At 50.9% G+C, this 25,076-nt stretch overlaps 1 protein-coding gene across 1 annotated transcript in view; it reads left to right on the top strand.

The window, feature by feature from the left end:
* Positions 1-1,617: 1,617 nt before the first annotated feature.
* The window catches only part of TET3 (tet methylcytosine dioxygenase 3), a 152,147-nt gene continuing 128,688 nt past the window's right edge, over positions 1,618-25,076 (top strand). The window contains exons 1-2 of the mRNA XM_084614946.1: positions 1,618-1,716; positions 3,301-4,118. Coding sequence (XP_084471072.1) covers positions 3,804-4,118 — 315 coding nt within the window. The 5' untranslated portion in view covers positions 1,618-1,716; positions 3,301-3,803. The remainder of the gene's footprint in view (positions 1,717-3,300; positions 4,119-25,076) is intronic.

The raw sequence follows: 25,076 nt of genomic DNA, 5'->3' as shown, positions 1-25,076 counted from the left end.
AACGACCCTACAATAACAAACCAGGGAGCGCATGGTCCAGCCCCTCGGAGCAACCGGACAATAACAAACCAATGAGCGCATGGCCCAGCCCCTCGGAGCGACCCTACAATAACAAACCAGGGAGCGCATGGCCCAGCCCCTCGGAGGAACCACAATAACAAAACAATGAGCGCATGGCCCAGCCCCTCGGAGCAACCTGACAATAACAAACCAGGGAGCGCATGGCCCAGCCCCTCGGAGCAACCGGACAATAACAAACCAATGAGCGCATGGCCCAGCCCCTTGCAGCGACCCTACAGTAACAAACCAGGGAGCGCATGGCCCAGCGCCTCGGAGCGACCCGACAATAACAAACCAGGGAGCGCATAACCCAGTGCCTCGGAGCGACCCGACAATAACAAACCAATGAGCGCATGGCCCAGCCCCTCAGAGCGACCCTACAATAACAAACCAGGGAGCGCATGGCCCAGCCCCTCGGAGCAACCGGACAATAACAAAGCAATGACCGCATAGCCCAGCCCCTTGCAGCGACCCTACAATAACAAACCAGGGAGCGCATGGCCCAGCCCCTCGGAGCGACCCTACAATACAAACCAATGACCGCATAGCCCAGCCCCTTGCAGCGACCCTACAATAACAAACCAGGGAGCGCATGGCCCAGCCCCTCGGAGCAACCGGACAATAACAAACCAATGAGTGCATGGCCCAGCCCCTTGCAGCGACCCTACAGTAACAAACCAGTGAGAGCATGGCCCAGCCCCTCGGAGCAACCGGACAATAACAAACCAATGAGAGCATGGCCCAGCGCCTCAGAGCGACCCGACAATAACAAACCAATGAGCGCATGGCCCAGCGCCTCGGAGCGACCGGACAATAACAAACCAGGGAGCGCATAACCCAGTGCCTCCGAGCGACCGGACAATAACAAACCAATGAGCGCATGGCCCAGCGCCTCCGAGCGACCCTACAATAACAAACCAGGGAGCGCATAACCCAGTGCCTCAGAGCAACCCGACAATAACAAACCAATGAGTGCATGGCCCAGCCCCTTGCAGCGACCCGACAATAACAAACCAATGAGCGCATGGCCCAGCCCCTTGCAGCGACCCTACCATAACAAACCAATGACCGCATGGCCCAGCCCCTCGGAGCGACCATACAACAACCAAGGCGTGTGCCCGCACCCCAGCTCTCAGGAGCACTGCACAATTACACCCCAACTTGTGGGGAGCCCAGCGGCCCTTAGCACAACAAAGGAGCGTGTGTGTGGGACATGATCGCCACCTTGCCCCCTTACCCTTTCTCCCGGGAAGCCCCCAGCAGCTTATTGCCCTGGGAGCAGCCCAGCCCAGCCGCGTTTCCCAGCTGATGGATGATAATCCGCCCCACCCGCCCCGGCGTGTGCAGCCGGGGCGAGGGCACGTTCCGGGCCCGCATGTGGAAACCCTCCAAAGCCCTTGGCAGGGGGGGGGAGCCCCATGCCAGCAAGGGGAGGTGGGGGCAGCCTCGGGGCAGGGTCCTGCCAGGGGTCCCACCCCCCGGCCGGCCAGGGAAGCAGCCACAGCTGTCCCTGCAGGGGAGCGGCAGCCCCCCCTCCCCTCTCCGGGGGGACAGAGGCAGAGCCTGGCTGGGCGGATCGTGCGCAGGGTAAAGCCCCGGAGCCATGTGTCTCAAGTCAAGCGCCTCCCGGGGCTGGGCGCCCCGTTAGCCGGGCAGGTGAGTGCGGCGGGGGCAGGGGCAGCAGCCCCGAGGGAATGGGGGGGACCCCGGGAGGAGGGCCCCCCCGGGGAGGAAATGTGGGGGCGCAGCAGCCCCCTCCAACTCCCCGTGGCACCCCCGGGGGCAAGATGCGGTAGCCGGACTCCAGCGGCGGCGCGGGGTGTGTGTGTGTGTGGGGGGGGCCTCTGGTTCAGCCTATGCCCCCGGGAAGGGGGAGGTTAGCTGGGATCCCGCTAGCTCGCTGGTCCCGGGAAGAGGAACTGCTGGTCCCGCTGTAGGGGGGGTCCCCTTGGCCCCGCTCCAGGGGGGGGGTCTGGGAATTTGTGCTCCCATCTGGGGGGGGGCATCTGGCCGTAGCTTCCCCCCCCCCGCCCCTCCCGCATTGTGGGGGCGCTGCTCGGAGAGGAAGCCAAGTGGTTCCCCACGCCCTTCCTCTCCCCTCCCCGCAGCTGCCTGGAAACTTTCCCCATTGTCCGTCCCCTGCACGGGGGCTGGGGGTGAGCTCGCTCTGCGGGGCTGGGCTGGTTGGGGGGGATTCCCCAGCTCCGCGGGGCGCCGGAGCCCGCGGGGCGCCCGGTGTTTGGGAAGAGGCCCCCTCCCGCAGCAGGGGGGGAAGGAACTGGCTGCAGGGCTGGGGCTGCAGGAATCTCCAGAACAAAGAAGCAGCGAGCAACGTGCTGCAGCAGCAGCAGCTGCCTTTGCGATTTGCATCCACACTTCTGCTTGTTCGTTTCCCCTCCCCCCTTCCCTTCCCCCCCCCCCGCTCATCCTCCCTTCCCCCCTACCCCCCCCCCCCGACTTCTCCCGCATGCACTTCTCTCTCTCTCCTTCATCTCCGGGCCGATTCACACGTTTGCAGGGCTGTTCGCTGCACCTCTTGTTGCTGGTAATGGCTCTTTGTGTATTGGGGGCTGGAGGGCAGTGGGGTGATGTGTGTTTAAAAAAAAACAACGCCACCTTCCAGAGGTGGGTAGATAAACAGATCTGTGGCTATTACACACACGCACACACACACACGGTTGCAGGCAAACAAAGATCCGAAGTTAGCAGCGAAGCTGTTAAGAGGGAAAGCAGTTTGCAGAAGAGACTGAAAGTGAAGGGGTTATTAAACTTCTGCTCTCGCTCCTAGCAGCAGCTCGGCTCTGTCAGGGTTGAGGTTTAAGGAGTCCCGATTTGCCAAGTCAAGCTCGACAGCGCGAAAGTTGGGGAGTGGATCTTTTCCACCAGTGGTGGGAATTTAAAGGGGTTCTGGTTTAAGCTATCAATATCTGAGACCAGTGTTTTAAACGTACCTTTTTCCTGGAGGCAAAGTTTTTTTTTATTTTGGGGTTTGGAATACTTGCTTTCATTGAAACTTCCATATTTAAGCGCTTGTTTTTGGAATGAAAATGACTTAGTGTTGGAGAATGGCACACGGTCATTTTTAATGTTCAGTTCTTAGCCTTACCATGTAAGTTACCTTATTTTGGCACTTGATCTGGTGGTGTGAGTGGGAGTGAAACTGATTTAGAGCTACAAAATTACTAAGATTACAGTCTGTCGGTTTTTTTTTTTTTTTTTTTTTTTTGCTTCCTCCACCAGAAGACACCTTCCTGGCTCCTGTCTCTTTGAGATCCCCCCCCAGTCTTAGTTAGAGAGAGAAGCTTTACTATTGTATTGTCCTGGAGACTTCAGCAACCTGGGAGATTCCAACTAAACTGTGCAAGCTTCCAAGTCACCGCTCCCCTGCCCCTCCAACCCCCCAAAAAGTGTGGTGGCATCCAGGATGATCCCCTCACAGAGGGTCTGTGAGAAAACAGAACTCAGAGTGTGGGAACGAAGCACCCCAAGAAGAGAGAAATCACTTGGGTGTAAAACCAGATGAACTGCAAAGAGGGTGGAACGGAGCTGGAAGGTTTGGCAGAGCGAAGAGACTGAACTAGTGGAGTGATCGTATATTTTTAGCTATAGATTTGTATTCCCCATTTTTAGTAAGGGGGAGAGCCTCCCCCCTTCACCAGTTCTTTGGCATCCTTCAGTATTTAGGTCTAGCTAGAAAAAAAAAAGTGCCCCCCTGCATTGATCCCCCGGGCCAACAAGGAGCCATGAAGAAATTCCAGTCGTTGCTGCAGCTTAGGAATGAATCGGCAGGTGCCTACGGCTTCCCTGAAGGCGGCGAGATGCTGAGCGCCTGCGAAGGCGGCTTTCTGATCCTGGAGAAGAGCGACGTCTGTCTCGGAGTGGACACTGCCAGCCAGGTGCCGAAGAAACGGAAGCGCTGCGGGCTCTGCGTCCCCTGCTTGAGGAAAGGGAATTGTGGTGCCTGCACCCACTGTGTGAACCGAAGGACCAGCCACCAGATCTGCAAAATGAGGAAGTGCGAGGCGCTCAAGAAGAAAAAATCGGTGCTTCTCAAAAAGGTGAGTGCCCGATTGGGCTGTTGAATGAGCTTGCGTGGCTGGTAATGGTGCATGAAGTCTGTGCTTTACACTCCCACTCCATGGGGATCTCTGAAAGCTTAGAAATACTCCACTTCCTGCATCTTCCTGGTTTGCCTAAGTGGGGGGATAACTGGTGGAACTTCCTGGTGCAGGATAATATGGAGACAAATAGCAAAGATGCAACTCAGGAAACATATTAAAATAGGGCCCAACAGTTATGGGTGAGTCCTGCCTTCACACCTCCTGGGTGTGTTTTCTCCACTGCCCTGGCATTTGACTACAGAGAGGGGAATTTGGCTTATTGACTGTAGTGGGGTCATAGGAAAGTCAGTGAAAGCAGAATTTGGTCCTTGTGTGTGAAAAGGGTGAGTAATTGTGGTCTGTGGGGGGAGAGGTGCAGGTGGGGCGAAATTGGGCTCCCCAGTCTGGGGTTTAAGGCTCCTTCCATGTCACTTTCGGGGTGCTTTGAGCTCCTGTAAATGCAGATTCTGTTGGCTCCTACTTTGGCCTCATCTTCTCCCCGTCTCTCCCCCCCCACCCCAAAATCCCAAGCAGTATTCTCGGCCTTAGCCTATGTGAAGACAGCCTGGAGGGCAATTCCATGGCATACTGAGGGTGTGAAAGCACTGGCCCCTGCTTCCGTCTCACTCCTCCTGTGCAACCCTTGTGGAGAGCATCAGAGGTGTGGAGGGCCTTATGCTGACTCCTCTGTCCCTGGGTGAAGTTCTTCCTTTTGTGAACAGTGCCACCTGCAGGGAGGCTAGCTGAGATACAAATGGGAGAGGCTCTAGCAATCCTTATGCTTCAGGGCTCTAGCTGATCCTTGAGAAGGGTCAGGAAGAAATTCTCTTCTTTCTTCGATGGCAGAGCTTTGCATGGTTTTATGCCATTATGGAGCATCTAGGACTCACAGGACTTGTGAGACTGGATCAGACCCAAGGTCTGTCTAGTTCAGTAACCTGTCTCTGACAGTGGCTGGCGCCAGAAGCATCAGGAGAAGGTGCAGGAAACCTAATTCCTAGTACTTAGAAATTGGATTAAGACCAGGAACCTCTGGCACTGGGGACAGGATACTGGATGAGATGGACCATTAGGATATTCTGGGGGTGGGGTGGAGTAGTGGAGTTCTCAGGGTATTTGCATGAAAAATGGGATCTTTATTTCTTTAAAAGCTGACCCCGCTTCCTGTCTCTACCTGGGAAATCACAGCTGTGCCTGCCAGCTCCTCTTTGATTTCTGTGGAATTGGTTGGGGTGTCATGTGCAGAGCTTATGATCTCAGGGGGGCCAGCTATAGCGAAGGCAAATGCGCCTTTAAACAACGATCCTGTTTCCAAGCCCTGGCTGGGTAAGAAAGGACGCAGCAACGATCAGCCTGTGCCGATGCTCACAAAGGGAGTTTGCTCTTCTAGGAAGAGGTTGGAGGGGAAGATAAAAGTGGAAGTGTTTGGGCTGACGTTTGGTGGTGGCAATCTTGTCTCTCAGTGTGCACATTATCTCCCGCTGCTCTTAAGTCACACTGGCTTGCGACAGCAAAGAACATATTTGTCCAGCTTGGAGAGCTGCAGGGGGAGCGGGGCCTTGGGGAACGGCATGAGTCAGTTGTGCATCGTGGCTGGAGCTGGCTAGGAGAAAAGCCTTCTTCTGAGCACCGTATTGTAGTGATGTACCCAGCTAGGGGGAGTTGTTTGAATCTGCCGCGCAAGGTTTTTGTTAGGAGAAATGAGCCCCTGTGAACCTTACTTTTATTATGTATTTAAATCGTGGTCCGGATCGGCATGGCTGTTGTGTTAGGGGCTGCACAGACCCATAGGGAGACGGGGTTCCGGTCCCAAAGAAAGTCAAGATGCAACAGGAAAAGGAGTACTTGTGGCACCTTAGAGACTAACCAATTTATTTGAGCATGAGCTTTCGTGAGCTACAGCTCACTTCGTCGGATGCGTACTGTGGAAACTGCAGTAGACATTATATACACACAGAGACCATGAAACAATACCCCCTCCCACCCCACTGTCCTGCTGGTAATAGCTTATCTAAAGTGATCATCAAGTTGGGCCATTTCCAGCACAAATCCAGGTTTTCTCACCCTCTGCCCCCCCCCCCACAAACTCACTCTCCTGCTGGTAATAGTGGGTCACTTTGGATGGGCTATTACCCATCCAAAGTGGGGTGGGAGGGGGTATTGTTTCATGGTCTCTGTGTGTATATAATGTCTACTGCAGTTTCCACAGTACGCATCCGATGAAGTGAGCTGTAGCTCACGAAAGCTTATGCTCAAATAAATTGGTTAGTCTCTAAGGTGCCACAAGTACTCCTTTTCTTTTTGCAAAGACAGACTAACACGGCTGTTACTCTGAAACCTGTCAAGATGCAACAGGTGAGTCTCACAAAAGGGAGGAGGAGCGAGTGTGATGGGAAAAGGAACGGACAGGCTAGAAGAGTGTGCAACTTGATGGTTGCAACTCACAAGAATTCCGGGTCAAATTAGCACCCTGTCCCCTTCCTGGGGAAAAGTTACCCTGGCCTGCCTGCCTGCTTGCCTATTCTTTTAATAAGGTGTCAAGCATCTGTCATCTCTCTGTTTGCATGAGGTTCTCAAACTTTGTCACAGTCTGGACCATCTCTTCATGTTGAACGTGGCTCGAGGATCCCTCCCCTCCTGTTTGCCGGTCCCCAGGCCCCACCTCCCTTCCTGTTTGTGATCAGGAACCATCCCCGTCTGCAGCGGTTGCTGACGTGGGAAAGGGTCGTTAGGGTGGTAGGGTTCAGCACCGCAGTCGCTTCTTCGAATGCCGTTTTGCAGCTGGAACGCAAGTGGGAAGGCAGCACAGCGGAAGCGCTCTCTAGACCACTGTCTGGCAACCTTAGTGTTCTTCTTACTGCAGCGTGGGCTTGTTTGAAACCCAAACTACCCCAGCTAGAAGAAGAGCGCATCGATTCCACCATCTAGTCTGATCTCCTGAATGACACAAGCCATAGAACTTCCCCAAATAATTCCTAGAGCTGATTGTTTAGATAAACATCCAGTCTTGATTTTAAAAGTGCCCATGATGGAGAATCCACCATGACCCTTGGCAAATTGTTCCAATGGTTAATTAACCCTCACTGTCAACATTTTTTGCTTTACTTCCAGTCTGAATTTGTCTAGCTTCAACTTCCAGCCATTGGATCATGTTAGACCTTCCTCTGCTAGATTGAAGAGCCCATTATGAAATGTTTGTTCCCCTGTAGATAATTTAGAGTGTAATCAAGTCACCCTTTAACCTTCTCTTTGTTAAGCTAAATAGATTGAAACAATCCCAGATAAAGAGACCTTCCTTGGGGGGGGAAAAGAGCTCAGATGGGATGGACAATGTATGTCTCTCTTCCTGCAGCTCTGATCCTGCGTACAACTTCACCTAGGAAAACCAAAGAAACCTGCTTCATTCTGTAGAGCAGGATCCTATCAATAAAGCATCTCTGAGTGAAAGCTATAAAACAAGACTTGCAGCATTATGTAGGACAGGGATTACAAATTTCTGGTTTTACTGGCTGGGGTGGTTGCTACATTCTGGTTAAAAATGTTGCACATGTAATTCTTAAAGAGACAGAGAGATCGGGAAGTAGCAGCAAATTCCTTTCCCCTTTGGAGCATACCAAGTTGAAATACTTCTACTTGCACACTGCTGTCTGCCACTCAACAGGCTACTTTGCCCTATATCGGCTGCGTTTTAGCTGTTTGTACAAAGACTTGATCTATGCACGGTTTCATCACTGGTAAAAGTATGTCAGGGGTGTGATTTTTCTGTTTGTTTTTAAACCAATATATTTATTCTGGTTCAACCCCTCGTGTGGATACCGTTACACCAGTATCAAGGTGCCTTATATTCATGCTGGATAAAAATAAATGTTTTTTTAAAAGGATTTATTTAAAATTTAAATTAAATAAGTTTATTTTTAAAAAAGAAATGTAGTACATTTGAAAATATGGCAACCTGTGCTTATTTTAAAGAAGCACAAGATGGGGAGAGCTCAGTATAAATCTTCAAAAGTGACTAATGATTTTGAGGAGGTGTCCAAATTGAGGGGCACTTAACGGCTTGATTTTTCAGAATGTGCCATGCACTCGCCCTCTGAAAATCAAACCCCTTTAAGGTGTTGTCTCAAGTTGGACACCCCCAAAATCACTAGTCACTTAAGAAATGTTGGGGTAGTGTTTGGGGAGATCCAGAACTATTGATCCAAGCTGACATGATAACTTAGTGTTATATGGCATGAAAATAAAGACATAGCTTGTGAGTTTTTGTTTGTTTGGTTCACATCCCCGGGCTTTCACTTGAAATTACTGGGAAAGGGTATGGAAAGATGCCATTAAATAAATGATCTTGGCATATCTCCTAAAAGTGCAGGAAATGTGAAAATATAACAGACTTGGTTATTTTTGGTTAGATGTTAGCTTTCCCATCATCTTTAAATTAATCTTTCCGGGAATGGAATGCATTGGGTCTACAACGCTTTAGGTTTCCAGGGGGAAGCTTAGATATTGCTGCTGTCCTGTTAACCAGCTTCATTGCTAAACAGTGTTGCTCCTCCGGATGTCCTGCTTGTTAGAATCCTCATGCTTCAGGGCACCCGCTAGCTGTTGGGGGTCAGGAGACAACTTTCCCTGGGGACAGGTTATCCCAGACCTGCCTCCTGCAGAGTTTTGCGCACCTTGTTCTGAATCGTTCGGTGCTGGCTATCGTCTGTGTTGGGGTATTGTGCTAGATTGGCCACTACTCTGATCCAGGTATGTCACTTCCTATACGCCTGATTCTGCAATCTTCGCTCATGCAAGCTGTTGCATTGAGAGGTCACGAGGGCAACTTGCCCAAGGTAGGGACTGCTCCACATGACTGAGAGTGGCAGACTTAGGCTCCTTTTTCTGAATGGTCTTGTGTCTGGATTTCAAGGGATCTCTCTGTCTTTAGCTTGAAAACAGACTTGCTTCACTTTTAAGTGGCTGCACCTACTGGCCCAGCTGTCTATGTCAGTGTAACGATAAGGCCCCTTGGGATATCGGTGTGGAAAGTCGCTGTCTGACCGGCGCAAATAGGGATGTATTAGTGCTATTGAACAAGGCACTAGTAAGACCTCCTCCGGAATACTGTGTGCGATTCCACTCACCTGTGTTTGAAAAAAAGACTAATTCAGACTGGGAGAGGTGGAGAGTGGGGTTGGGATGGTCAGTTGAATGGTCATGAGAGGAGACTGAAAGAACTTGGCTTGTTTAGCCTAGGAAAGCAATGACTGCCAGAGGATATGATTGCCCTCTATAAATACATTAGGAGGGTAAACACCAGGGAACAGAAAGAGCTCTCCAAATTAGAGGACAGTGGAGGCTCATGAACAAACATAGGCTAGAAGTTAGAAGGTTTCTAACTATTGGAGGAGTGAGATTCTGGCCCAGCTACCAATAGCAGGAGTGGGGGCAAACTACCTAACTAGCTTGAAGATGGAACTTGCTAAGTTTATGAATGGGACCAAATGACAGCATTGCCTGTGATAGCCAGGGGCTGGACTCACTGACCCGGGATGTCCCTTCTACTCCTACGTCGCTATGTGTCGCACGGTTTTAAAAACAAACCGTGTGCAATTACGACTCCTGTCTCAATGTTGAGGTTCTTATTTTATTGTTGGCTGCCGGGTGGGGAATCTTGCCCTACCTTAAACGCCTGGGGAGGAGGAATAGAACTTTTCAGGGGGTGGGGTTTTAGACTTCTTGATTGTTCAAAGAATATCCATTCTGCATATGCACCCGGATACCCTGTCTCCCTGTGAATTATTCACCTGCTCTCACTCTCATTTCACGTTCCTCTCTCTCTCTTTCTCTCTGTCTCAAGTGTCTCCAGCGGAAGACGAGCCCTTTCCAGCGGCACAGGGGCACTTGTAACTAACTCCCGCACAGTCGGGTTTTCCGCACCATGCTGGCAGCAGCGTGAAACTGACTAAGAACAATCCTGTTTGCGGTTCATGTCCCAGCACCCCTGCTGGGGGAGGGCTCAGGTGGAGTTATGCTGGAGGAAGATGGGATTCTGCTGCTAGAGGACTGGGGTGGGGCGGGAAGAGGAGCTGCTGTACTGGCAGAGGTTGGAATCCCGCTGTTCTGCACCAATCTTAATTTCTGGGTCTTTATGCAGGGTGGATATTCCTAGGGATGGATTGATCTTGAATGATCAATGAGAGAGAAACTCAGAGGATTTAGGATGGGGGCAGTGGTGTGAAAAATAGCTGCCTCTGGGCATTATAAACTCTTTGACTGCTCGTTCCAGAGCCTGTTGGGCAGGAGGTCAGATTAGATTGTGGTCCCTTCTGGCTTTGAAATAGGTGGGCTTACATTTCCAAAAGGGATTAGTGAACTTTTAAGGTGCCGAACTTCAGACCCCTTAAAGGAGCCTGTTTCCCATGAAATGCTGGGCTCCTGCCCTCTGCATCCCAGGCCTCTTTAATGTGTCCTATTGAGGCCCCCAAAGCCGCTCTTGCAAATCTTGGCCAGTTAATCCATGGAAGATTAGAATCTGGCTGTGGCGGGTTTAAAATATATAAATAAAACCCTGGCAAAAACCAAATTTACCTGCAGCCAGGCATGTCATTTGAAATAAAGGCTGCACCCTTTAACCCACTCCACAGCTCTGAACAGCTGTTTGACCAAACCCCATTTGCAGTGACTGTCTGCTCTGACAGTGTAATCTCTGCTCAGGGAATGCAGGGTTTAGACATGTTATGTAAATTTCACTAATGAAAGTTTCTCTGGGCCTTGGGAAATTGACAGAATAGTGATTCTGCCATAGCTGTTCTGGAATAACTCCCCCATGTGGACGTTCTCTTCCAAAATATATTGACTTTTTAATCTGGATTAGTTACTCTGCTTTGGAAATGGACCAGCTATCCTGGAAGTCCCGAATAGAGCGTCCTACGTTTGAATAGCTATAGCAGAATAGTTATTCCCTACAGCTATGGCTGGCAGTTCCCCCGTAGACAGAATGCCTGAGTTAAGAGCCTCGCTGGACCCCAAATGTCGCCTGCCCAGGGCCAGTGTGGAATAGCTCTGTTTGCACCCCAACTTTTGAGTTTTTCCCCTCCGTCTGGCTTTAGCGCATTTTGCCTGCCACGGGCCATAAGCCGGAGTGGGGAGAGCAGGGGATTCTCAAGCTGTCCTGCAGCAGCGACGTGATGTGGCCATGGGCAAAGCTGATGCACCGGCGCTGTTACCAGTGTAGTTTAGTTATGTGGAAGGTGGGGGCGGCTGCCTCTCGTTCCACCCTTTCTGTGCCTGCCAGCATCTCAGAAACCTCTCCTAGTGTGGGATTGTGTGGGAGCTCTGCGTCTCTCAGGCAGACACTGCTGGGCTTGTATTCGCTAGCTTTATAATCCAGAACATGTTGCCTGTGTTGACTGACGGGCAACTTCCTGTCAGTTAATGACTAATTTTCCAGTTTCTATCAAGTTGCTCGGCTGTGTGAAGAGAGTCAGCATTCGTGGAAGAGCTGGGTGCCGTGGCTGATCAACTCATAACAAGACGTGGAAAGGATAACCGCTTATTTCTTTGGGCGTTATTTCATTACTTAGGTTTGGCGACGGGGCTGAATGTCGGTGGGGGCGGGCTGTGCTCGTCACCTGTTACGTTAGGGATTTGGAAGGAGCAGCCAGTCCAGTAACCGGCGCTCAGTGTGGTTTGGTCCTGAGGGCGGGATATGATTTGCCTGAGGTCGGTGGGAGAGCTGGGAATAAAACCCAGGTCTCCCGATTCCCGGTCTAGTGCTAGATGCATTGGGCTGTGCAACCCTAGAGTGAAAGGAACATTGAAACACAAATAAAAGCCCTTGATGGTGATAATATAGATGTGATCCCAACCTTTACACAAGTGCAAGATGAGGAGGACATATTGGCCTTTTTAAGGAATAGCATATTTTTTCTGTATTTAAGCAATGAAAAGGCTTCCAAGCAGCCTCAGATAAATTCCCCACGTTCTTCCAGTCTAAACAGCCCACTCTTCCTCGGAGGGCATGACTGCGGTTGTGGCTCCCATGGGAACATCTGGAATTATACCCTGAGGCGCTTCAGAAGGCAATGTCTACACTGGGTTTTGGGGCCCATGGGAGCAAGCCTGCCAGCCTGAGTCAAGAAACTCGGGTAGCAGGGCTCATGCTAGAGCTGTAAAAACAGCTGCGTAGCTAAGAACAGCATGCTGGGTCAGACCAATGGTTCATCTAGCCGGGTATCCTGTCTGCCGACAGTGGGCAATGCCAGGTGCTTCAGAGGGAATGAACAGAACAGGGCAATCATTGAGTGATCCATCACCTGGCATCCAGTCCCAGCATCTGGCAGTCAGAGGTTTAGAGACACCTGGAGCATGTGTTTGCATCCCTAACCATCTTGGCTAAAAGCCATGGATGGATCTGTCCTCCATGAACTCATCTAGTTCTTTTTTTGAACCCAGTTATACTTTTGGCCTTCACAACATTCCCTCAGCGATGAGTTCCACAGGTTGACTGTGCGCTGTGTGAAGAAGTACTTCCTTTTGTTTTAAACCTGCAGCCTATTAATTTAATAGGGTGCCCCCTTGTGTTATGTGAAGGGGTAAATTACACTTACTTTCCCCACACCACTCATGATTTTGTAGACCTGTGTCATTCTCTCCTGGAGTCGTCTCCTGTCCAAGCTGAACAGTCCTGGTCTTTTTAATCTCTCCTCATAAGGTCAAGGGCTGCTTACATAGCTATCTTTAGGGTGCTCGCGTGAACCCCACAAGCCTGAGTCTGTTGGCCCCAGGGCTGGGAGTCTTCCTCCAAAATGCAGTGTAAGCATACGAGAGCAGTGGGGGGATGTCCAGGAACTGCCCGGCTGTAGTGCCTAGCTGGCGGCTCATCCCCGCTACAGGCTGCCGGGCAGCTTCCCTGATTCTCCGGTGCACAAACTTCTCAGAATGACGGGTAGAGCAGAGCTTTGCTTATTGCCATCCGATGGTATATATCACTTAGCCTGGAGGCGATTGCTTGGCTATTGGAAGAGGAATTCTCTTCATGTCAGTCCCCCCCCCTCTTCCCCTCTCCCCGCCCCTTACTCCAGCCCCTGGAGTAGGTGGGGGAAGGGCAGAGGTGCTCATGAAACAGAATGCAGATGGAGGGATTTAAACTTCTCAGGCTGTGATGCTGCTTGGCTGGGCTCCCCTCTTGAGCTTGTGCTCCAGAGAATGTCCAGCATCGGGGCTTCCCCCGGCCTTGTACATTTCCTAATGCAATAAGATCTGCCAGTGTGACCTCTAGCCCTGTATCAGGGCCTAGATCCTGGCAGGACATGGACTCTAATCCAGGAGGTGTGCCCCATCTCCTGGCTTGGCAGACGTGGCTTTGAGCTTCATGGGAGTCTAGACTCCTTGGGGTCCATTCCCAACTCTGCCGTTGACACAGCAAGTCACAGCAATTCCTCATGCCTCAGTTTCCCCCGCTGCAAAAGGTGTGGTGGGCGGGTAGGGATGATGATTATCCACTTTTGTAAAGAACTCTTTGGGTAGAGATGGTCAAATATGTTTCTGCAAAGTGCCTCGCACCAGCATAGTAGGAAACCAGCTCCCCACCCTGAGAAGCAGGCAATGTCTAGCTGAAGGATGGAAGGTGAGATGGTGGCTAGGCTGCAGGACTGGGAGTTGGCAGACGTGGGTTCAAGTCCCAGCTCTGCCACTGACCTGCTGGGGGATCGAAGGAGAGTCACTACTTTGTGGGGCAGGGAGTCTCACTCTATATGTACAGTGCCCAACACATTGGGGCCCTGCTCTAGGTTTTGGGGACCTCTAGGTGCTACCATAATATAGCTAACAAGGCCAGACAAAAAGCTGCTGATATTTAGCACAAGGGTCTTGTTAGTTCTGTGTTCTTTGTTTTGTTACCCTTGGACTAGGGTTCATTGGCCTCATGGAAGAACGGGGGCTTGGAGGAGAAGAGAATAGACTGTGGAGCTGGTCTATTTTTGGGCTTGGCTCTGGGGATTAGTCCACAAAACTTGACCTATCTTCATCTGCCTGCCACTGATTTGACTCTGAGAGTCTGATCTCCCATTTGCACTGCTGTAATTCCAGAGTTGCTCCATTGACGTAAGTGGAGTGACTCTGGATTAAAGCCAGTGCCTGAGGCCTTGTCTATGCTACGGGTGCCACGGCACCAGAGCTATGCGGCTGTAGGGCTGTAGTGTAGATGCTTCCTACGGTAAAGGGACCGTTGCTGTAGGAACTCCAACAGGCGAAGTGAAAAGGAGTACTTGTGGCACCTTAGAGACTAACCAATTTATTTGAGCATGAGCTTTCGTGAGCTACAGCTCACTTCATCGGATGCATACCGTGGAAAATACAGAAACCATGAAAACACACAAACCATGAAAAAATGGGTGTTTATCACTTCAAAAGGTTTTCTCTCCCCCCACCCAAAACCTTTTGTAGTGATAAACACCCATTTTTTTCATGGTTTGTGTGTTTAAAAACATCTTCTGTATTTTCCACAGTATGCATCCGATGAAGTGAGCTGTAGCTCACGAAAGCTTATGCTCAAATAAATTGGTTAGTCTCTAAGGTGCCACAAGTCCTCCTTTTCTTTTTGTGAATACAGACTAACATGGCTGTTACTCTGAAACAGGCGAAGTGTAGACCAGGCCTGAGAGCAGAACCTGACCTTTAGCCCTAAGGCTAGGCTCGTTTCTGGCATTGTCGGGGGGTGACTTGGCTCTTCTGAGGAGCAGAATTAGCTTCTCCCTTGGGCATGGTTGATTCTCTTGGACTGCAGAAAAGGCCAGTGTGTCTGTCAGGCCCCAGATGGATTCCCCTGGCATCGGGTGTTGGCTTACGAGCTCCAGGCTAAAGCGGGCGAGTGGATTTCTGTAGGTGAGTAACAATTGTGACTCCTTTTCTCCTGCCTCTCCCTTAGGAACCCAACAGGCCAGCTCCTGCTGTGTATATTCCAGGCCCTGCATAATCACCTGGCCCCGGAGACAGGTGTGGGATTTCACAAATCATTAGTGGCGCTTACAGCAGAGTGGATTTTGCAATTGAAAGACACTCTCACTCCCAGCTCCACTTGCAGAGCTGTGAGCAAGCTGTGGGTTTGCCTCAGTGCCCTGGGTTTAATCATCCAGGTATCTAGGAAGGGGTTAGCTGTGGAGGTGGATCGGGAGATGCCTAGGTCCGTGCCCATTGTCTCTGCTTTGCTGCCCCAAGGAGTCTTGCGTTGATGGGGGGTGGGGGGGGTGTTTGGCTGATGGATGACACTGGCCACTGAGCTGAGTTTGGGTCTGCTGAAGGCCGCTTGGGCCTGGTGTCCAGGGGTGCTGAGCACCCTCAGCCTTCATTGGCTCCCCTTGGAGCAGGGGGCACTCAGAATTTGGGTCTGTCCTTTGGCAACGTAGAACTGCCCAGCGCTTATGCGGTGGAAAGGGGATGGGACTGAGAGTTGGGAGAGCTGGATTCTTCTATTCCAAGCTCTGCTGCTGACGGTCTCTGCACCCTCGGGCAAGTGCTGTCCCTTCTGTTCCTCCATTTCTCTCTGGGCTGGGGGGAAGGGGAATGGTGCTTCATGAAGCTCCTTGAGATCCTCAGATGGGAGGTGCTCTAAGGATGCTAAGTGTAGCTCCTCGTAACCACAAGTAGCCTTGTGTAGTAGGTAAATGCAGGATGGGAAGAGTGGTGTTGCTCTTCCAACTTCCAAGGACAAACAGAGCCCAGGAGAATCTCTGATTCCCAAGGAGTCCTGGGTGAACCACAGCTCGTTCGACAAATTTAGCCGTTTTAGTCCATCCATGAGCAGCCATTTTTTTTAAACCCTTTTTTCTTTTAATAGCTGGATTTGTGGGTTACTGTTGACAGATGGGTTCCGTGGGACTGGTTCCTGTGGGTCCCTCCTCAGGTTGGAGCAGACTGCGGGGGGGAAGTGGGAATGGGGCTGCTATCTGGATCCACTAACAGTGTGCCCTGCCGGGACTGCTGCAGTTCTTCTCAGGCCACTGTGGCTTCTTCCTTCCTTAAACCTCCTGGTTGACTTAGGTTGGGGAGGGCAGGGAATGGGCCCCTTCTCAGACCTGGAGTGAATGCAACCCGACTGCATTTAGGGGTTTCCCTCTGCTCAGGGGTGCGAGCTGTGTGTGTGTCCAGGATTCTGCTCAGAATGAGCCCAGAGTGATTAAGGCTGTTTCGGTGTGTGGGAGAGTGGCACTCCCTAGATGATCTGCACCGGGTAGATCTCTGTTCCACCTACACTGATTTGATTGTATTCTACATAGGCAGGCTTGGCAGAATTCGATTTTTATTTTTCTCTAACTTTGATGGATAAGATCAATGTTTATTTTTAGCAGTTGTTTTGCTCACAGTTGTACGAGATGATGCATTTTTAACCAATTTTATCCTTTTAAATGTTCACAGTTGCAAGATGTTATGGGGGGGGTGGGTGTCAGACCGTACAGGGGAGAACAAGAATTATTTAAGAAGGGTAGAGACTGAGATTCAAAAAGTTACAGCTTTATAACTGTTAAATCACAAATTGTCAATATCACGTGTCCAGATGTACAAAGTAAATATCCTTAAATCAAACTCTCAGAAGAATGCTGCTTGAGAACACACAGAATTTTACAGATAGGTCAGTAATTATTATCGATGGAAATAACTTTTTCTTACTTTGTGTGCATGTACGGCGAAATAGACGTTTACCAATAAAAATCAAACCCCTCCAAGCCTGTCCCTTGGTTTTCATATCACACTCCTCACTGTAGTATCTGAGTGCCGTCTAACAGTACCTTTAGCAACATGGTAAACAGCTGTCATATGTTTGTTCTCATCCTTCCTCCAGAGGGAGGAGCGTGGGAAGTGGACTGCCAAGTTTTGGTTGTGTTTTTTTATTTTGAATTGGTTAAATAAATATACCTGTTGCTCTGTGTTTCTGTTAGAGAGGGCAAAGTCAAAACCAGGCACTTTTGGCGCTTCGAGCGGAAAGTGGTGAGGTTTGGGACGGTCCTTAGGCTCTGTCTCCACTACAGTGCTGTTGTAACGTTGTAGTATGGACACCTCCTACATGGACGGAAGGGGTTTGCCGTCGCTTCGTTAAACCACCTCCACGAGAGGTGGTAGCTAGGTGGTTGGAAGAATACTTCCATCGACCTGGCTGTGTTTACCCTGGGGTCATAGGCACCGACTTTTACTGGCACTGGTGGGTACTCGATCCCCCCCCCCTTGGCCCTGCCGCGACTCCACCCCTGCCCTGCCCCTTCTGCCTCCAGTCTAACCCCTTCCCCAAATCCCTGCCCCGGCCCTGCCTCCTCCCCGAGCAGGCCACGTTCCCGCTCCTCCCCCCTCCCTCCCGGAGATTGCTACAGCTGTTTGGCGGAGGCAAGTGCTGGGAGGTAGGCGGAGGAGGGAGCAGGGCGGGGAGCTTGGCTGCCAGTGGGTGCAGAGCACCCACTCCTTTTTCCCCGTGGGTGCTTCAGCCCTGGAGCACCCACAGAGTCAGCACCTATGCTGGGGGTAGCTTGGTTGCTCCAGTGCAGACCAGGTGCTCGGTTATGGGAGGAGTTCACTCCACAGCCTTGGACCACCCCGAAGAAGGTTCCGTCTCCCGCACGGACAAGCTTTATTCTTATTGTCGAGGATTCCATTGTACCAGAGGAGCGGAGTTGTCAACCACGGTCCTGCAGCGCTAACCGGTCTGTTCACGGCCTGGGCCCAGGATGGGGAGCGCTTTGAAGATAAGGACTGAGCCCAGTTAAAAGGGAATAGCCTGACTTCCACTGTATTGTTTCCTCTCTAGTTCTTCTTCTGGCAGTCGCAGGAATTGGGGGAATAGGAGAGTTGCAATGCAACATCTCCCATTTCCCAAGGCGCGGGAACTGATGCATGAGGCCACTTGGCCGCTCCACTGAGAAACCACAACCTCTCCTGCTCCTGGCGGCCTGTGCCCAAACTCCCCAGCGGAGGGGAATTAGCTGTCGAACACGTTCTGCCCACACCCACCCCTGTCTGATTTACTGTACGGGAGAGGTGGTTGAGCAGCAGGAACCTGGCTGAGGAGCACGGAGGCTGAGGAGGGAGTCTCTCGGGGGGGCTTCGAGGTCACCAGTAAATCTTTGAGTCAGTCCTTTCAGCAGCAGCTGTGGTGAAGCTTGGAGGTGGAGTGCCGCTGGTGGGAAAGCCCCACGGATGTGGACAGCTCTGAGTCACAAACGGTGGCAAGGGTAAGTTTCTTGCCAGCAAAGGTTGCCCCTGCCCCTGTGCTGCAAGAGAGTTATTCAGCTGGTGGATGGGCCCTCAGCCTCAGAATTTAGGTTCCTAAATCCTACTGGCATCAGTGGGAGTTAGGTGCCTGAATACTTTTGTGGATCTGGGCCCAGGGTGTTTTCCCCTTAAATAGGGTGTGAGAGTCCCACTGTCACTAAAGTTCACAATGTTTTATCTTGCTCAACCACCCTGTCGTCCTTAAAGATCCCGAAGGGCTTTTCCGGAATCGCTTCATGCCCTGCTAAAATGCAGCTCTTTGCAGACTGGGGCGCAGCCGCTGCGTACAACAGCACACAGCAAGGCGCTGGGAGAGGGAGTGAAGAAGAATGCTGTGTCCATTTGAAACTGCAAACTGGAAGGGGGCTCTAGGCAGGCCAGAGTGTGGACTCTACCAAGGACATCAGTTAATGATGAGTGGTAGCTAGGACTTTCTAGCACTTTGTATTCTGAAAGCCCTTTACAAACCTAATCCTTGCAGTGAATGATAACGAGTCTCCATTTTACAGATGGTGAAATGACTGGCCCAAGAGCTAGGATTGTAAGCCAGGGTTCCCTGCGCCCCGCCTTGTGCTCCATCCACTAGGCCACGCTGCCTCTGGGTATAACTTCCCCGTGCTCTTGTGACAAGTACCACCGGGACCTTTAAAGCACACAAGTGGTTGTGGCTTGGGATCACCTCTGAAAAGTGGCATCTCCTGCATCTTGGGGCATCTGGCCCAGTTCTTGAACCAGCCAGGCCTGTCTTTGCATAGCCTGTGAGCTCTAGCTTCCAGAGGGGGAATGGCTGCGCACCGCAGCTGGAGCTGTGAAGTTTGAGCTGTTTAATGGCTTACATGACCCGATGAGTTCTGAGCTGCTCAGAATTGGAAGCGGTTTTGTGGATTCCAGTGGGTGTGCGGGAATCTAGCCTCCTGGTTCGGTCCTTGCGCTCTCATCGAGAACAGCATTTTGCTTCCTCTCCTGGGTCACGGGCATGAGTTACGGAGCCGCAGTCAGTTACAACAATATCATGCCAATGCTTCTATATCCCTCCCGCCATCCTTCTCTGGGCATGGTGAGGAGAGAAAGAGCTACCTGGGAAGCTATAGGTCGGAAGGCTTCATGTGGCGGCGATCCATAACCTTGTTCCACAGTGACCAGCAGAAACACTTTTCCTTTTAACCCTCATTCCCGGTGGGATGGGGTGATTGGCTGCGGATTCAGAAATGTGGGTCATCCCTGATCTCCTTGGGGCAGGGACTCTCTTTTTGTTCTTTGTGCTTGCAGCACCTAGTGCAGTGGGGTCCTGGTTCATGACTAGGGCTTCTGGGCACTGTGATAGACAGATGATAATTATAATGATCTCTAGTGACCGCAAGGCAGAAACTGCTCACGATCTCGAGAGTTCTGTAGCTCCCCTGAAAGAGGTAAAGGGCTGGGGAGGGGATCGTCCGGCCAAGCATAACTGAGCTCGTGGCTGAGTGAAGGGAGAAGGGCTTTGGAGCTGATATTTAAGATTTCAGTAGCGCTGGGATTCTTCATTCCCTTCAAGGGTTAATTTTTCCATGCTCTGGGTGGAGACCTGCAACTCCTTTCTAGTCACAAGTTTTCCCCAGTCCTCAGCCCGTTACCAGCCCTCTGAAAATTGGAGGCACTCATCCCAGGTTTCTCGTCTGGCATCTGTCCGTCCCTGTCTGTGACTCAAGGCGGCTTGAATCAGGTTGGGCTAATTATCCCCTTGCCAGCCCTCCCTCCCTGATCTGTATAGACATGCAGATGAGGCTGCAAATGCTTTCGTAACCCTTTGAGTCCTGCTGCAGTGTGCAGCCAAGAGCCATCGCCCTGAAGACTTGCTTCGCTTTGGGTCTGGACTGGTCTTTCGCTTGCCACAGACTCGGACCCTTGATCTCTGTTAGTGACCCTAAGCCTATCACCGCTAACTTATTATGTGAATTACGGTAATGTCTAGTGGTCCCGATCAGTTTTGGGGCCCTATTCTGTGGCTTGCAGTCTAAAAAGAAAAGACAGACCAAGGGTGGGAGAAAGGAAGTCTTATTTCCATTGACAGGTTTCAGAGTAGCAGCCGTATTAGTCTGTATTCGCAAAAAGAAAAGGAGGATTTGTGGCACCTTAGAGACTAACCAATTTATTTGAGCATAAGCATTTTATGCATCCGATGAAGTGAGCTGTAGCTCACGAAAGCTTATGCTCAAATAAATTGGTTAGTCTCTAAGGTGACACAAGTCCTCCTTTTCTTTTTGCTTATTTCCATTGAGACAGACCTGTGGCTCTGAGGCAGTTGCCCAGGCTCACCCAGGAAGTGTGTGGCATTTGCCAGTTGGGCTCCAAAAGGCCTGGATCACTTGATGATTCCCTGTTCTGTTCATTCCCTCTGGGGCACTGAGCTAGATGGACTTTTGGTCTGACCCAGTATAGTGGTTCTTATGTTCTGCAAATACTCAGGGCCTGGTTTTGTGTTGCCCTTCTCCCACGGTTTACAGCAGACAATTCAGGAGTGAAACGCTGCCTAATCAGAGGTGGTAGTCCTTTGCACTCCCTTTGGCCTGGCGTTAATGACACGTACCAAGTCTGGGATCTTAGAGCCGCCCATTTCAGGCATGTTTCAGAGGAGTAGCCGTGTTAGTCTGTATCCGCAAAAAGAACAGGAGGACTTGTGGCACCCTAGAGACTAACCAATTTATTTGAGCATAAGCTTCCGTGCGCTACAGCTCACTTCATCGGATGTGATCCTGTTGACCTCAGCTGCTTTCCTCGCAGGAGTAAGCGTTTTCAGCCCTAGACAGTTCCCCGCTGCTGGAGAGGGCGCGTGTCCAAGCCGTTCAGAACTGACGCTACAAGCTCAGTGATTTAGCGTAGCCGCATGGACAGGGCAAGAAGCAGCCTCCTCTGAAACCCCCCACGCTGTCCACTTCCATTAATTTGCATAAGTAATCGATGTCTTGTTAACGGCTCATTACTCTGAAACTGAAAAACATGTGGTAAAAACTTCCATTCAACATTGGGGAATTTTTTACAGGCAAATTATACTGAAGATGGTGAAGGGAGAAACTGACCAGGTTTAAAATTACAGCTCGGAAAACAACTGCCTTGGAAACCCACGCTGTGCTGATCACCCATTTTTAGATCTGCAGATAAAGCAATCAAGAGGTTAATTCTCCCCCCCCCCCCCGCCGCTGATGAAATCTCCCTTTTGCAGGATTTAATTTCATCTCCTTTCATCTCCTTTCTTCGTTGCCACACAAGCGTTTTACCAGTTTTGTCTCTCCTCCCTCGTAAAGCCTTGCCTTAGAATGCCAGATTGCTCCTTTGGCTAGACTGTCCGTGAGAGAAATATATTCTTTCCTATTAATGAGAGGCGATTGCAGGCTTGAAGCCCTCTACTGTATTTCTCTCTCTGCTGCTCTGAGCACCTAATCTCTTCCTTGGGCTAGCTTGTGTGGGAAAAGATTTACCCTTTCAGGAAGAAAGGGCTTTGAGAGTATCAAAGACTTTAGAGTGGAGGGGATGAAGGTTCATTATTTGATATCTATAACTAACCCACACAAACATTTAAAGGGCTGCTGTCAAGGTAGAAATAATTGCCAGACAACTAGTGATTGAGTGCCTTGGTGTTTCTTGTTTTGTTTTGTACTCAACTTGAGATGCCTTTAAAGGGGTCTGAATCTTTCTGAGGTGCTCAGTAAGTTCTGCAAATTGGGATGCCTTTAAAGGTATCTGATTTTGGGTGCTTAACATTGCTAGTCACTGCCCTCCCTTCCCCAATCTTGGCCAATTTGTTTAAAGTGCAAATCTGTTTGGCAAAGTGGTGTACAAACAGCACGTGATCCCTCATCTGATCTCCCCCTCCCCTGGGTGTATTGGAGTGAGAACTGCTTGCTCTAGTGCCAGGAACAGGTGGCTTTTCATTGTGACAGTCCTGCCTGCCTGCTAGCCCAGTGAGCCAGCCTACCTCTGGGGGCTCAGTTCTCCTCCTGGTGCATCAGCAGCAGTTTGCCGAGTGCAGTCATTCCACTTATGGCAGCGCAGCTGTAAAGCTGTGCCCCAGGCCCACAGAACCCATATCACTAGTGACAATGTGCGAGGCGGAAAGACACCCGGGAGACATCGTCAAAAGCACCCAGGTCATTGGGACTTAAGCACTTCAATTGCTTAAGTATTTTTGAAAAGTTCACTCCCTCCCCCCTCCGCTGGAGTCATAAGAGCCGGTGTGAGTTTGCAGAGCTGGCAGGTTGGGGGAGCAGAGGGGATGCCCCTCCAGATCCTTTTTACTTGCAAACTGACCTACGTCGTAGACTCCAGGAACCCACCTTGCCACTTCCACTGAATTGCTTTTCAGAGTAGCTCTGCGCTCTGTGGGCCTAAACTTCCCAGTCTCCTGCGCCGCGTGCTGCCGCTTACCTCCACGGCAAACTGGGTGTAAAGTGCTACCAGGGGTGTTGCAGTAAGGCTGCGTCTGCACTCGCAGCGCTGCAGCCGACGGCAGGCATTCTTCCATCGCTGTAGCAAATCCACCTCTCTGAGAGATAGGAACTGGGTCGACGGAAGGATTCTGTCCCACGGGCGGGAGATTCAAGCTCTGGTGTGAATCTGTCTCTGTGCCAAACGCTGGTGGGATTAGAGAGAATCTCGTTTAAAGCACTAATGATAAAAAAAAAAAAAAAAGTTACTAAATTTGTCAGCCCTCCGGGGAGCCAGCTGGATGTTATTTCTTTAGGCTTGGGTCTTTTTGCAGGCGCCAGAGCAGAAGGGGGACTTGAATGCCCTTGCCAGGGCAGCCCTGAATCTGCTGCTTACCAGCTTGCGGGAGCAGTTTGAGTTGCCCATGTGAAGCTAGCTATGAAATCTCATTGGCTGAGGCTGATGTCTTGGAGGGATCTCCACTGGCCCCTGCCTGAACAGCTGCTAAGGAGCAGCACTTTGCTCTCGCTTTCCTCCTGGCCCGGCTCTTGGTGTCTGCTTGGAACTCTAGGGAGTGAGTTTAGAGGGGTCGCTGCAGGGGGGTGTTGGTGTATGGGGCGAAGGAGGACAGGTCAGTGGTGAGAGCATTAGTTTAGCCATTGGGCCACTAGCCTCGGAAGATGCAGGGTTAATTCCCTGCTCTGCCACAGACTCTTTATATGACCATATCCAAGTCACTTAGTCCCTCTGTGCTACAGTTTCCCATCTGTAAAATGGGATAATAGCTCTGCCCTCTCTCCTAGGGGTGTTGAGGATACATACATTAAAGACTGTGAGGTGCTGAGCTACTCTGGTAATGGGGGGCCAGGTCAGGATTGTAGCTAGCTAGATCCTTACCTGTCTGCTGAACTGGAGCAGGACCCGATGAGCCTCGTAGTCTTGGTTTCTTGAACTGCTGTGTTAAGGAAGAGGCCGCTGCTGTCTGCTCTGTTTTGATGGCATGGGCTCCTGAGGCAGAGGCTGCTGCAGCCCTCAGCTGTGCAGACTCTGGGTACTCCCATCCCATTGCTTAGATGGCGCCTTGCCCTCGGGAGTGCTGCATAGGACCCTTCCTTGGTGGAGGATCTGTTCCTGCCTCCACCGAGTCGCTCCCCACAACTTGCAACCTACTGGGGGTTTGGTCTGCTCACGGCTCTCTTGGCGTCCCCGCAGGCCTGCATGAGATCGGCCTCCTCAGCAGCTCCAGGCAGGATCAGCCTCTCTGCCTCACCTCTGACATCTCCTGCAGCTGTCCTCTGCCTGTGTACACCCCCTGCAGAGGGGACCTATCCCCTCACTCTTCTGCTTGCTGAATCCCTCCCTCCCTCCCTCCTTTTTTGCTGCTGACGTCCCTGGCTAATGTAGAATGATGCTCAGCCCACAAGTGCAAGGGCTGTTACCATGCCTATAGTGAAGATATTTCAAATCTAGGCTGTGATGTTATCAGCTAAAAATGACTTTGCAGCAAATTGGTGTGTGTGTGTGTGTGTAAGCAACAGAATGTGTCGCTCCAGAATAAAATGCAGTGATGTCTGTCTGTCTTTCTTTCTTTTAAACTATAGTTGCTTAATTAAGTCTCTCTGGATATTAGCAACCCAGGTCAGTGGGATGAATGAAAGCATCTGAATGCTTTCTATGGTTTGAGCCTTTTGTGCTAATGCATCTCATTGGGACAGATTCCCGGAGCCAAGTGGCTAGCGAAGATCTTTGCTTGGAGGACCTGGGAGGCATATATAGGGTGAATACTGTGACCTTTGCCTCTCTTGATTGCATAGGGACACAGGGATTGCCATTTTGGATCAGACCCATAGTCCAGTATCCTGTCTCTGATGTTGGCCAGCACCAGATGCTTCATAGGAAGGTGCAAGAGACCCCCTCCTCTCCCAATAGGCAGATGGGCAACTTGCCTTCTTTGAGGCTCTTCCCAGTCCCCAACAGAGATTTGGTTTAACCCCTGAAGTGTGCGGTTTCACTCTGTTAGCACTAACCATTCTAACTCTGGATATTCTCGTTATCTGCACAAACATCCGGTCCCTCTTTGAATTTTGCTAAATTCTTGGCCTTTGTGACGTCCTGTGACAGTGAGTTCCACAGGTTAATTGCACAGCATGAAAACTATTTTTTCCATTTTTTCCAGTATGAACTGGCTACCTTTTCAATTTAGTTGAATATGTCGCCTTGTTCGTTTGTGTACTTTTATCATGTCCCCGCTGACTGGTGGTGATCTAGACTCTGCTT

Source organism: Lepidochelys olivacea (genome assembly GCF_965140295.1).
Source record: "Lepidochelys olivacea isolate rLepOli2 genome assembly, chromosome: 26".
Taxonomy (NCBI): Eukaryota; Metazoa; Chordata; order Testudines; family Cheloniidae; genus Lepidochelys; species Lepidochelys olivacea.
Note: the sequence above shows the minus strand (reverse complement) of the source record. Positions and strands in the feature narration are given on the sequence as shown.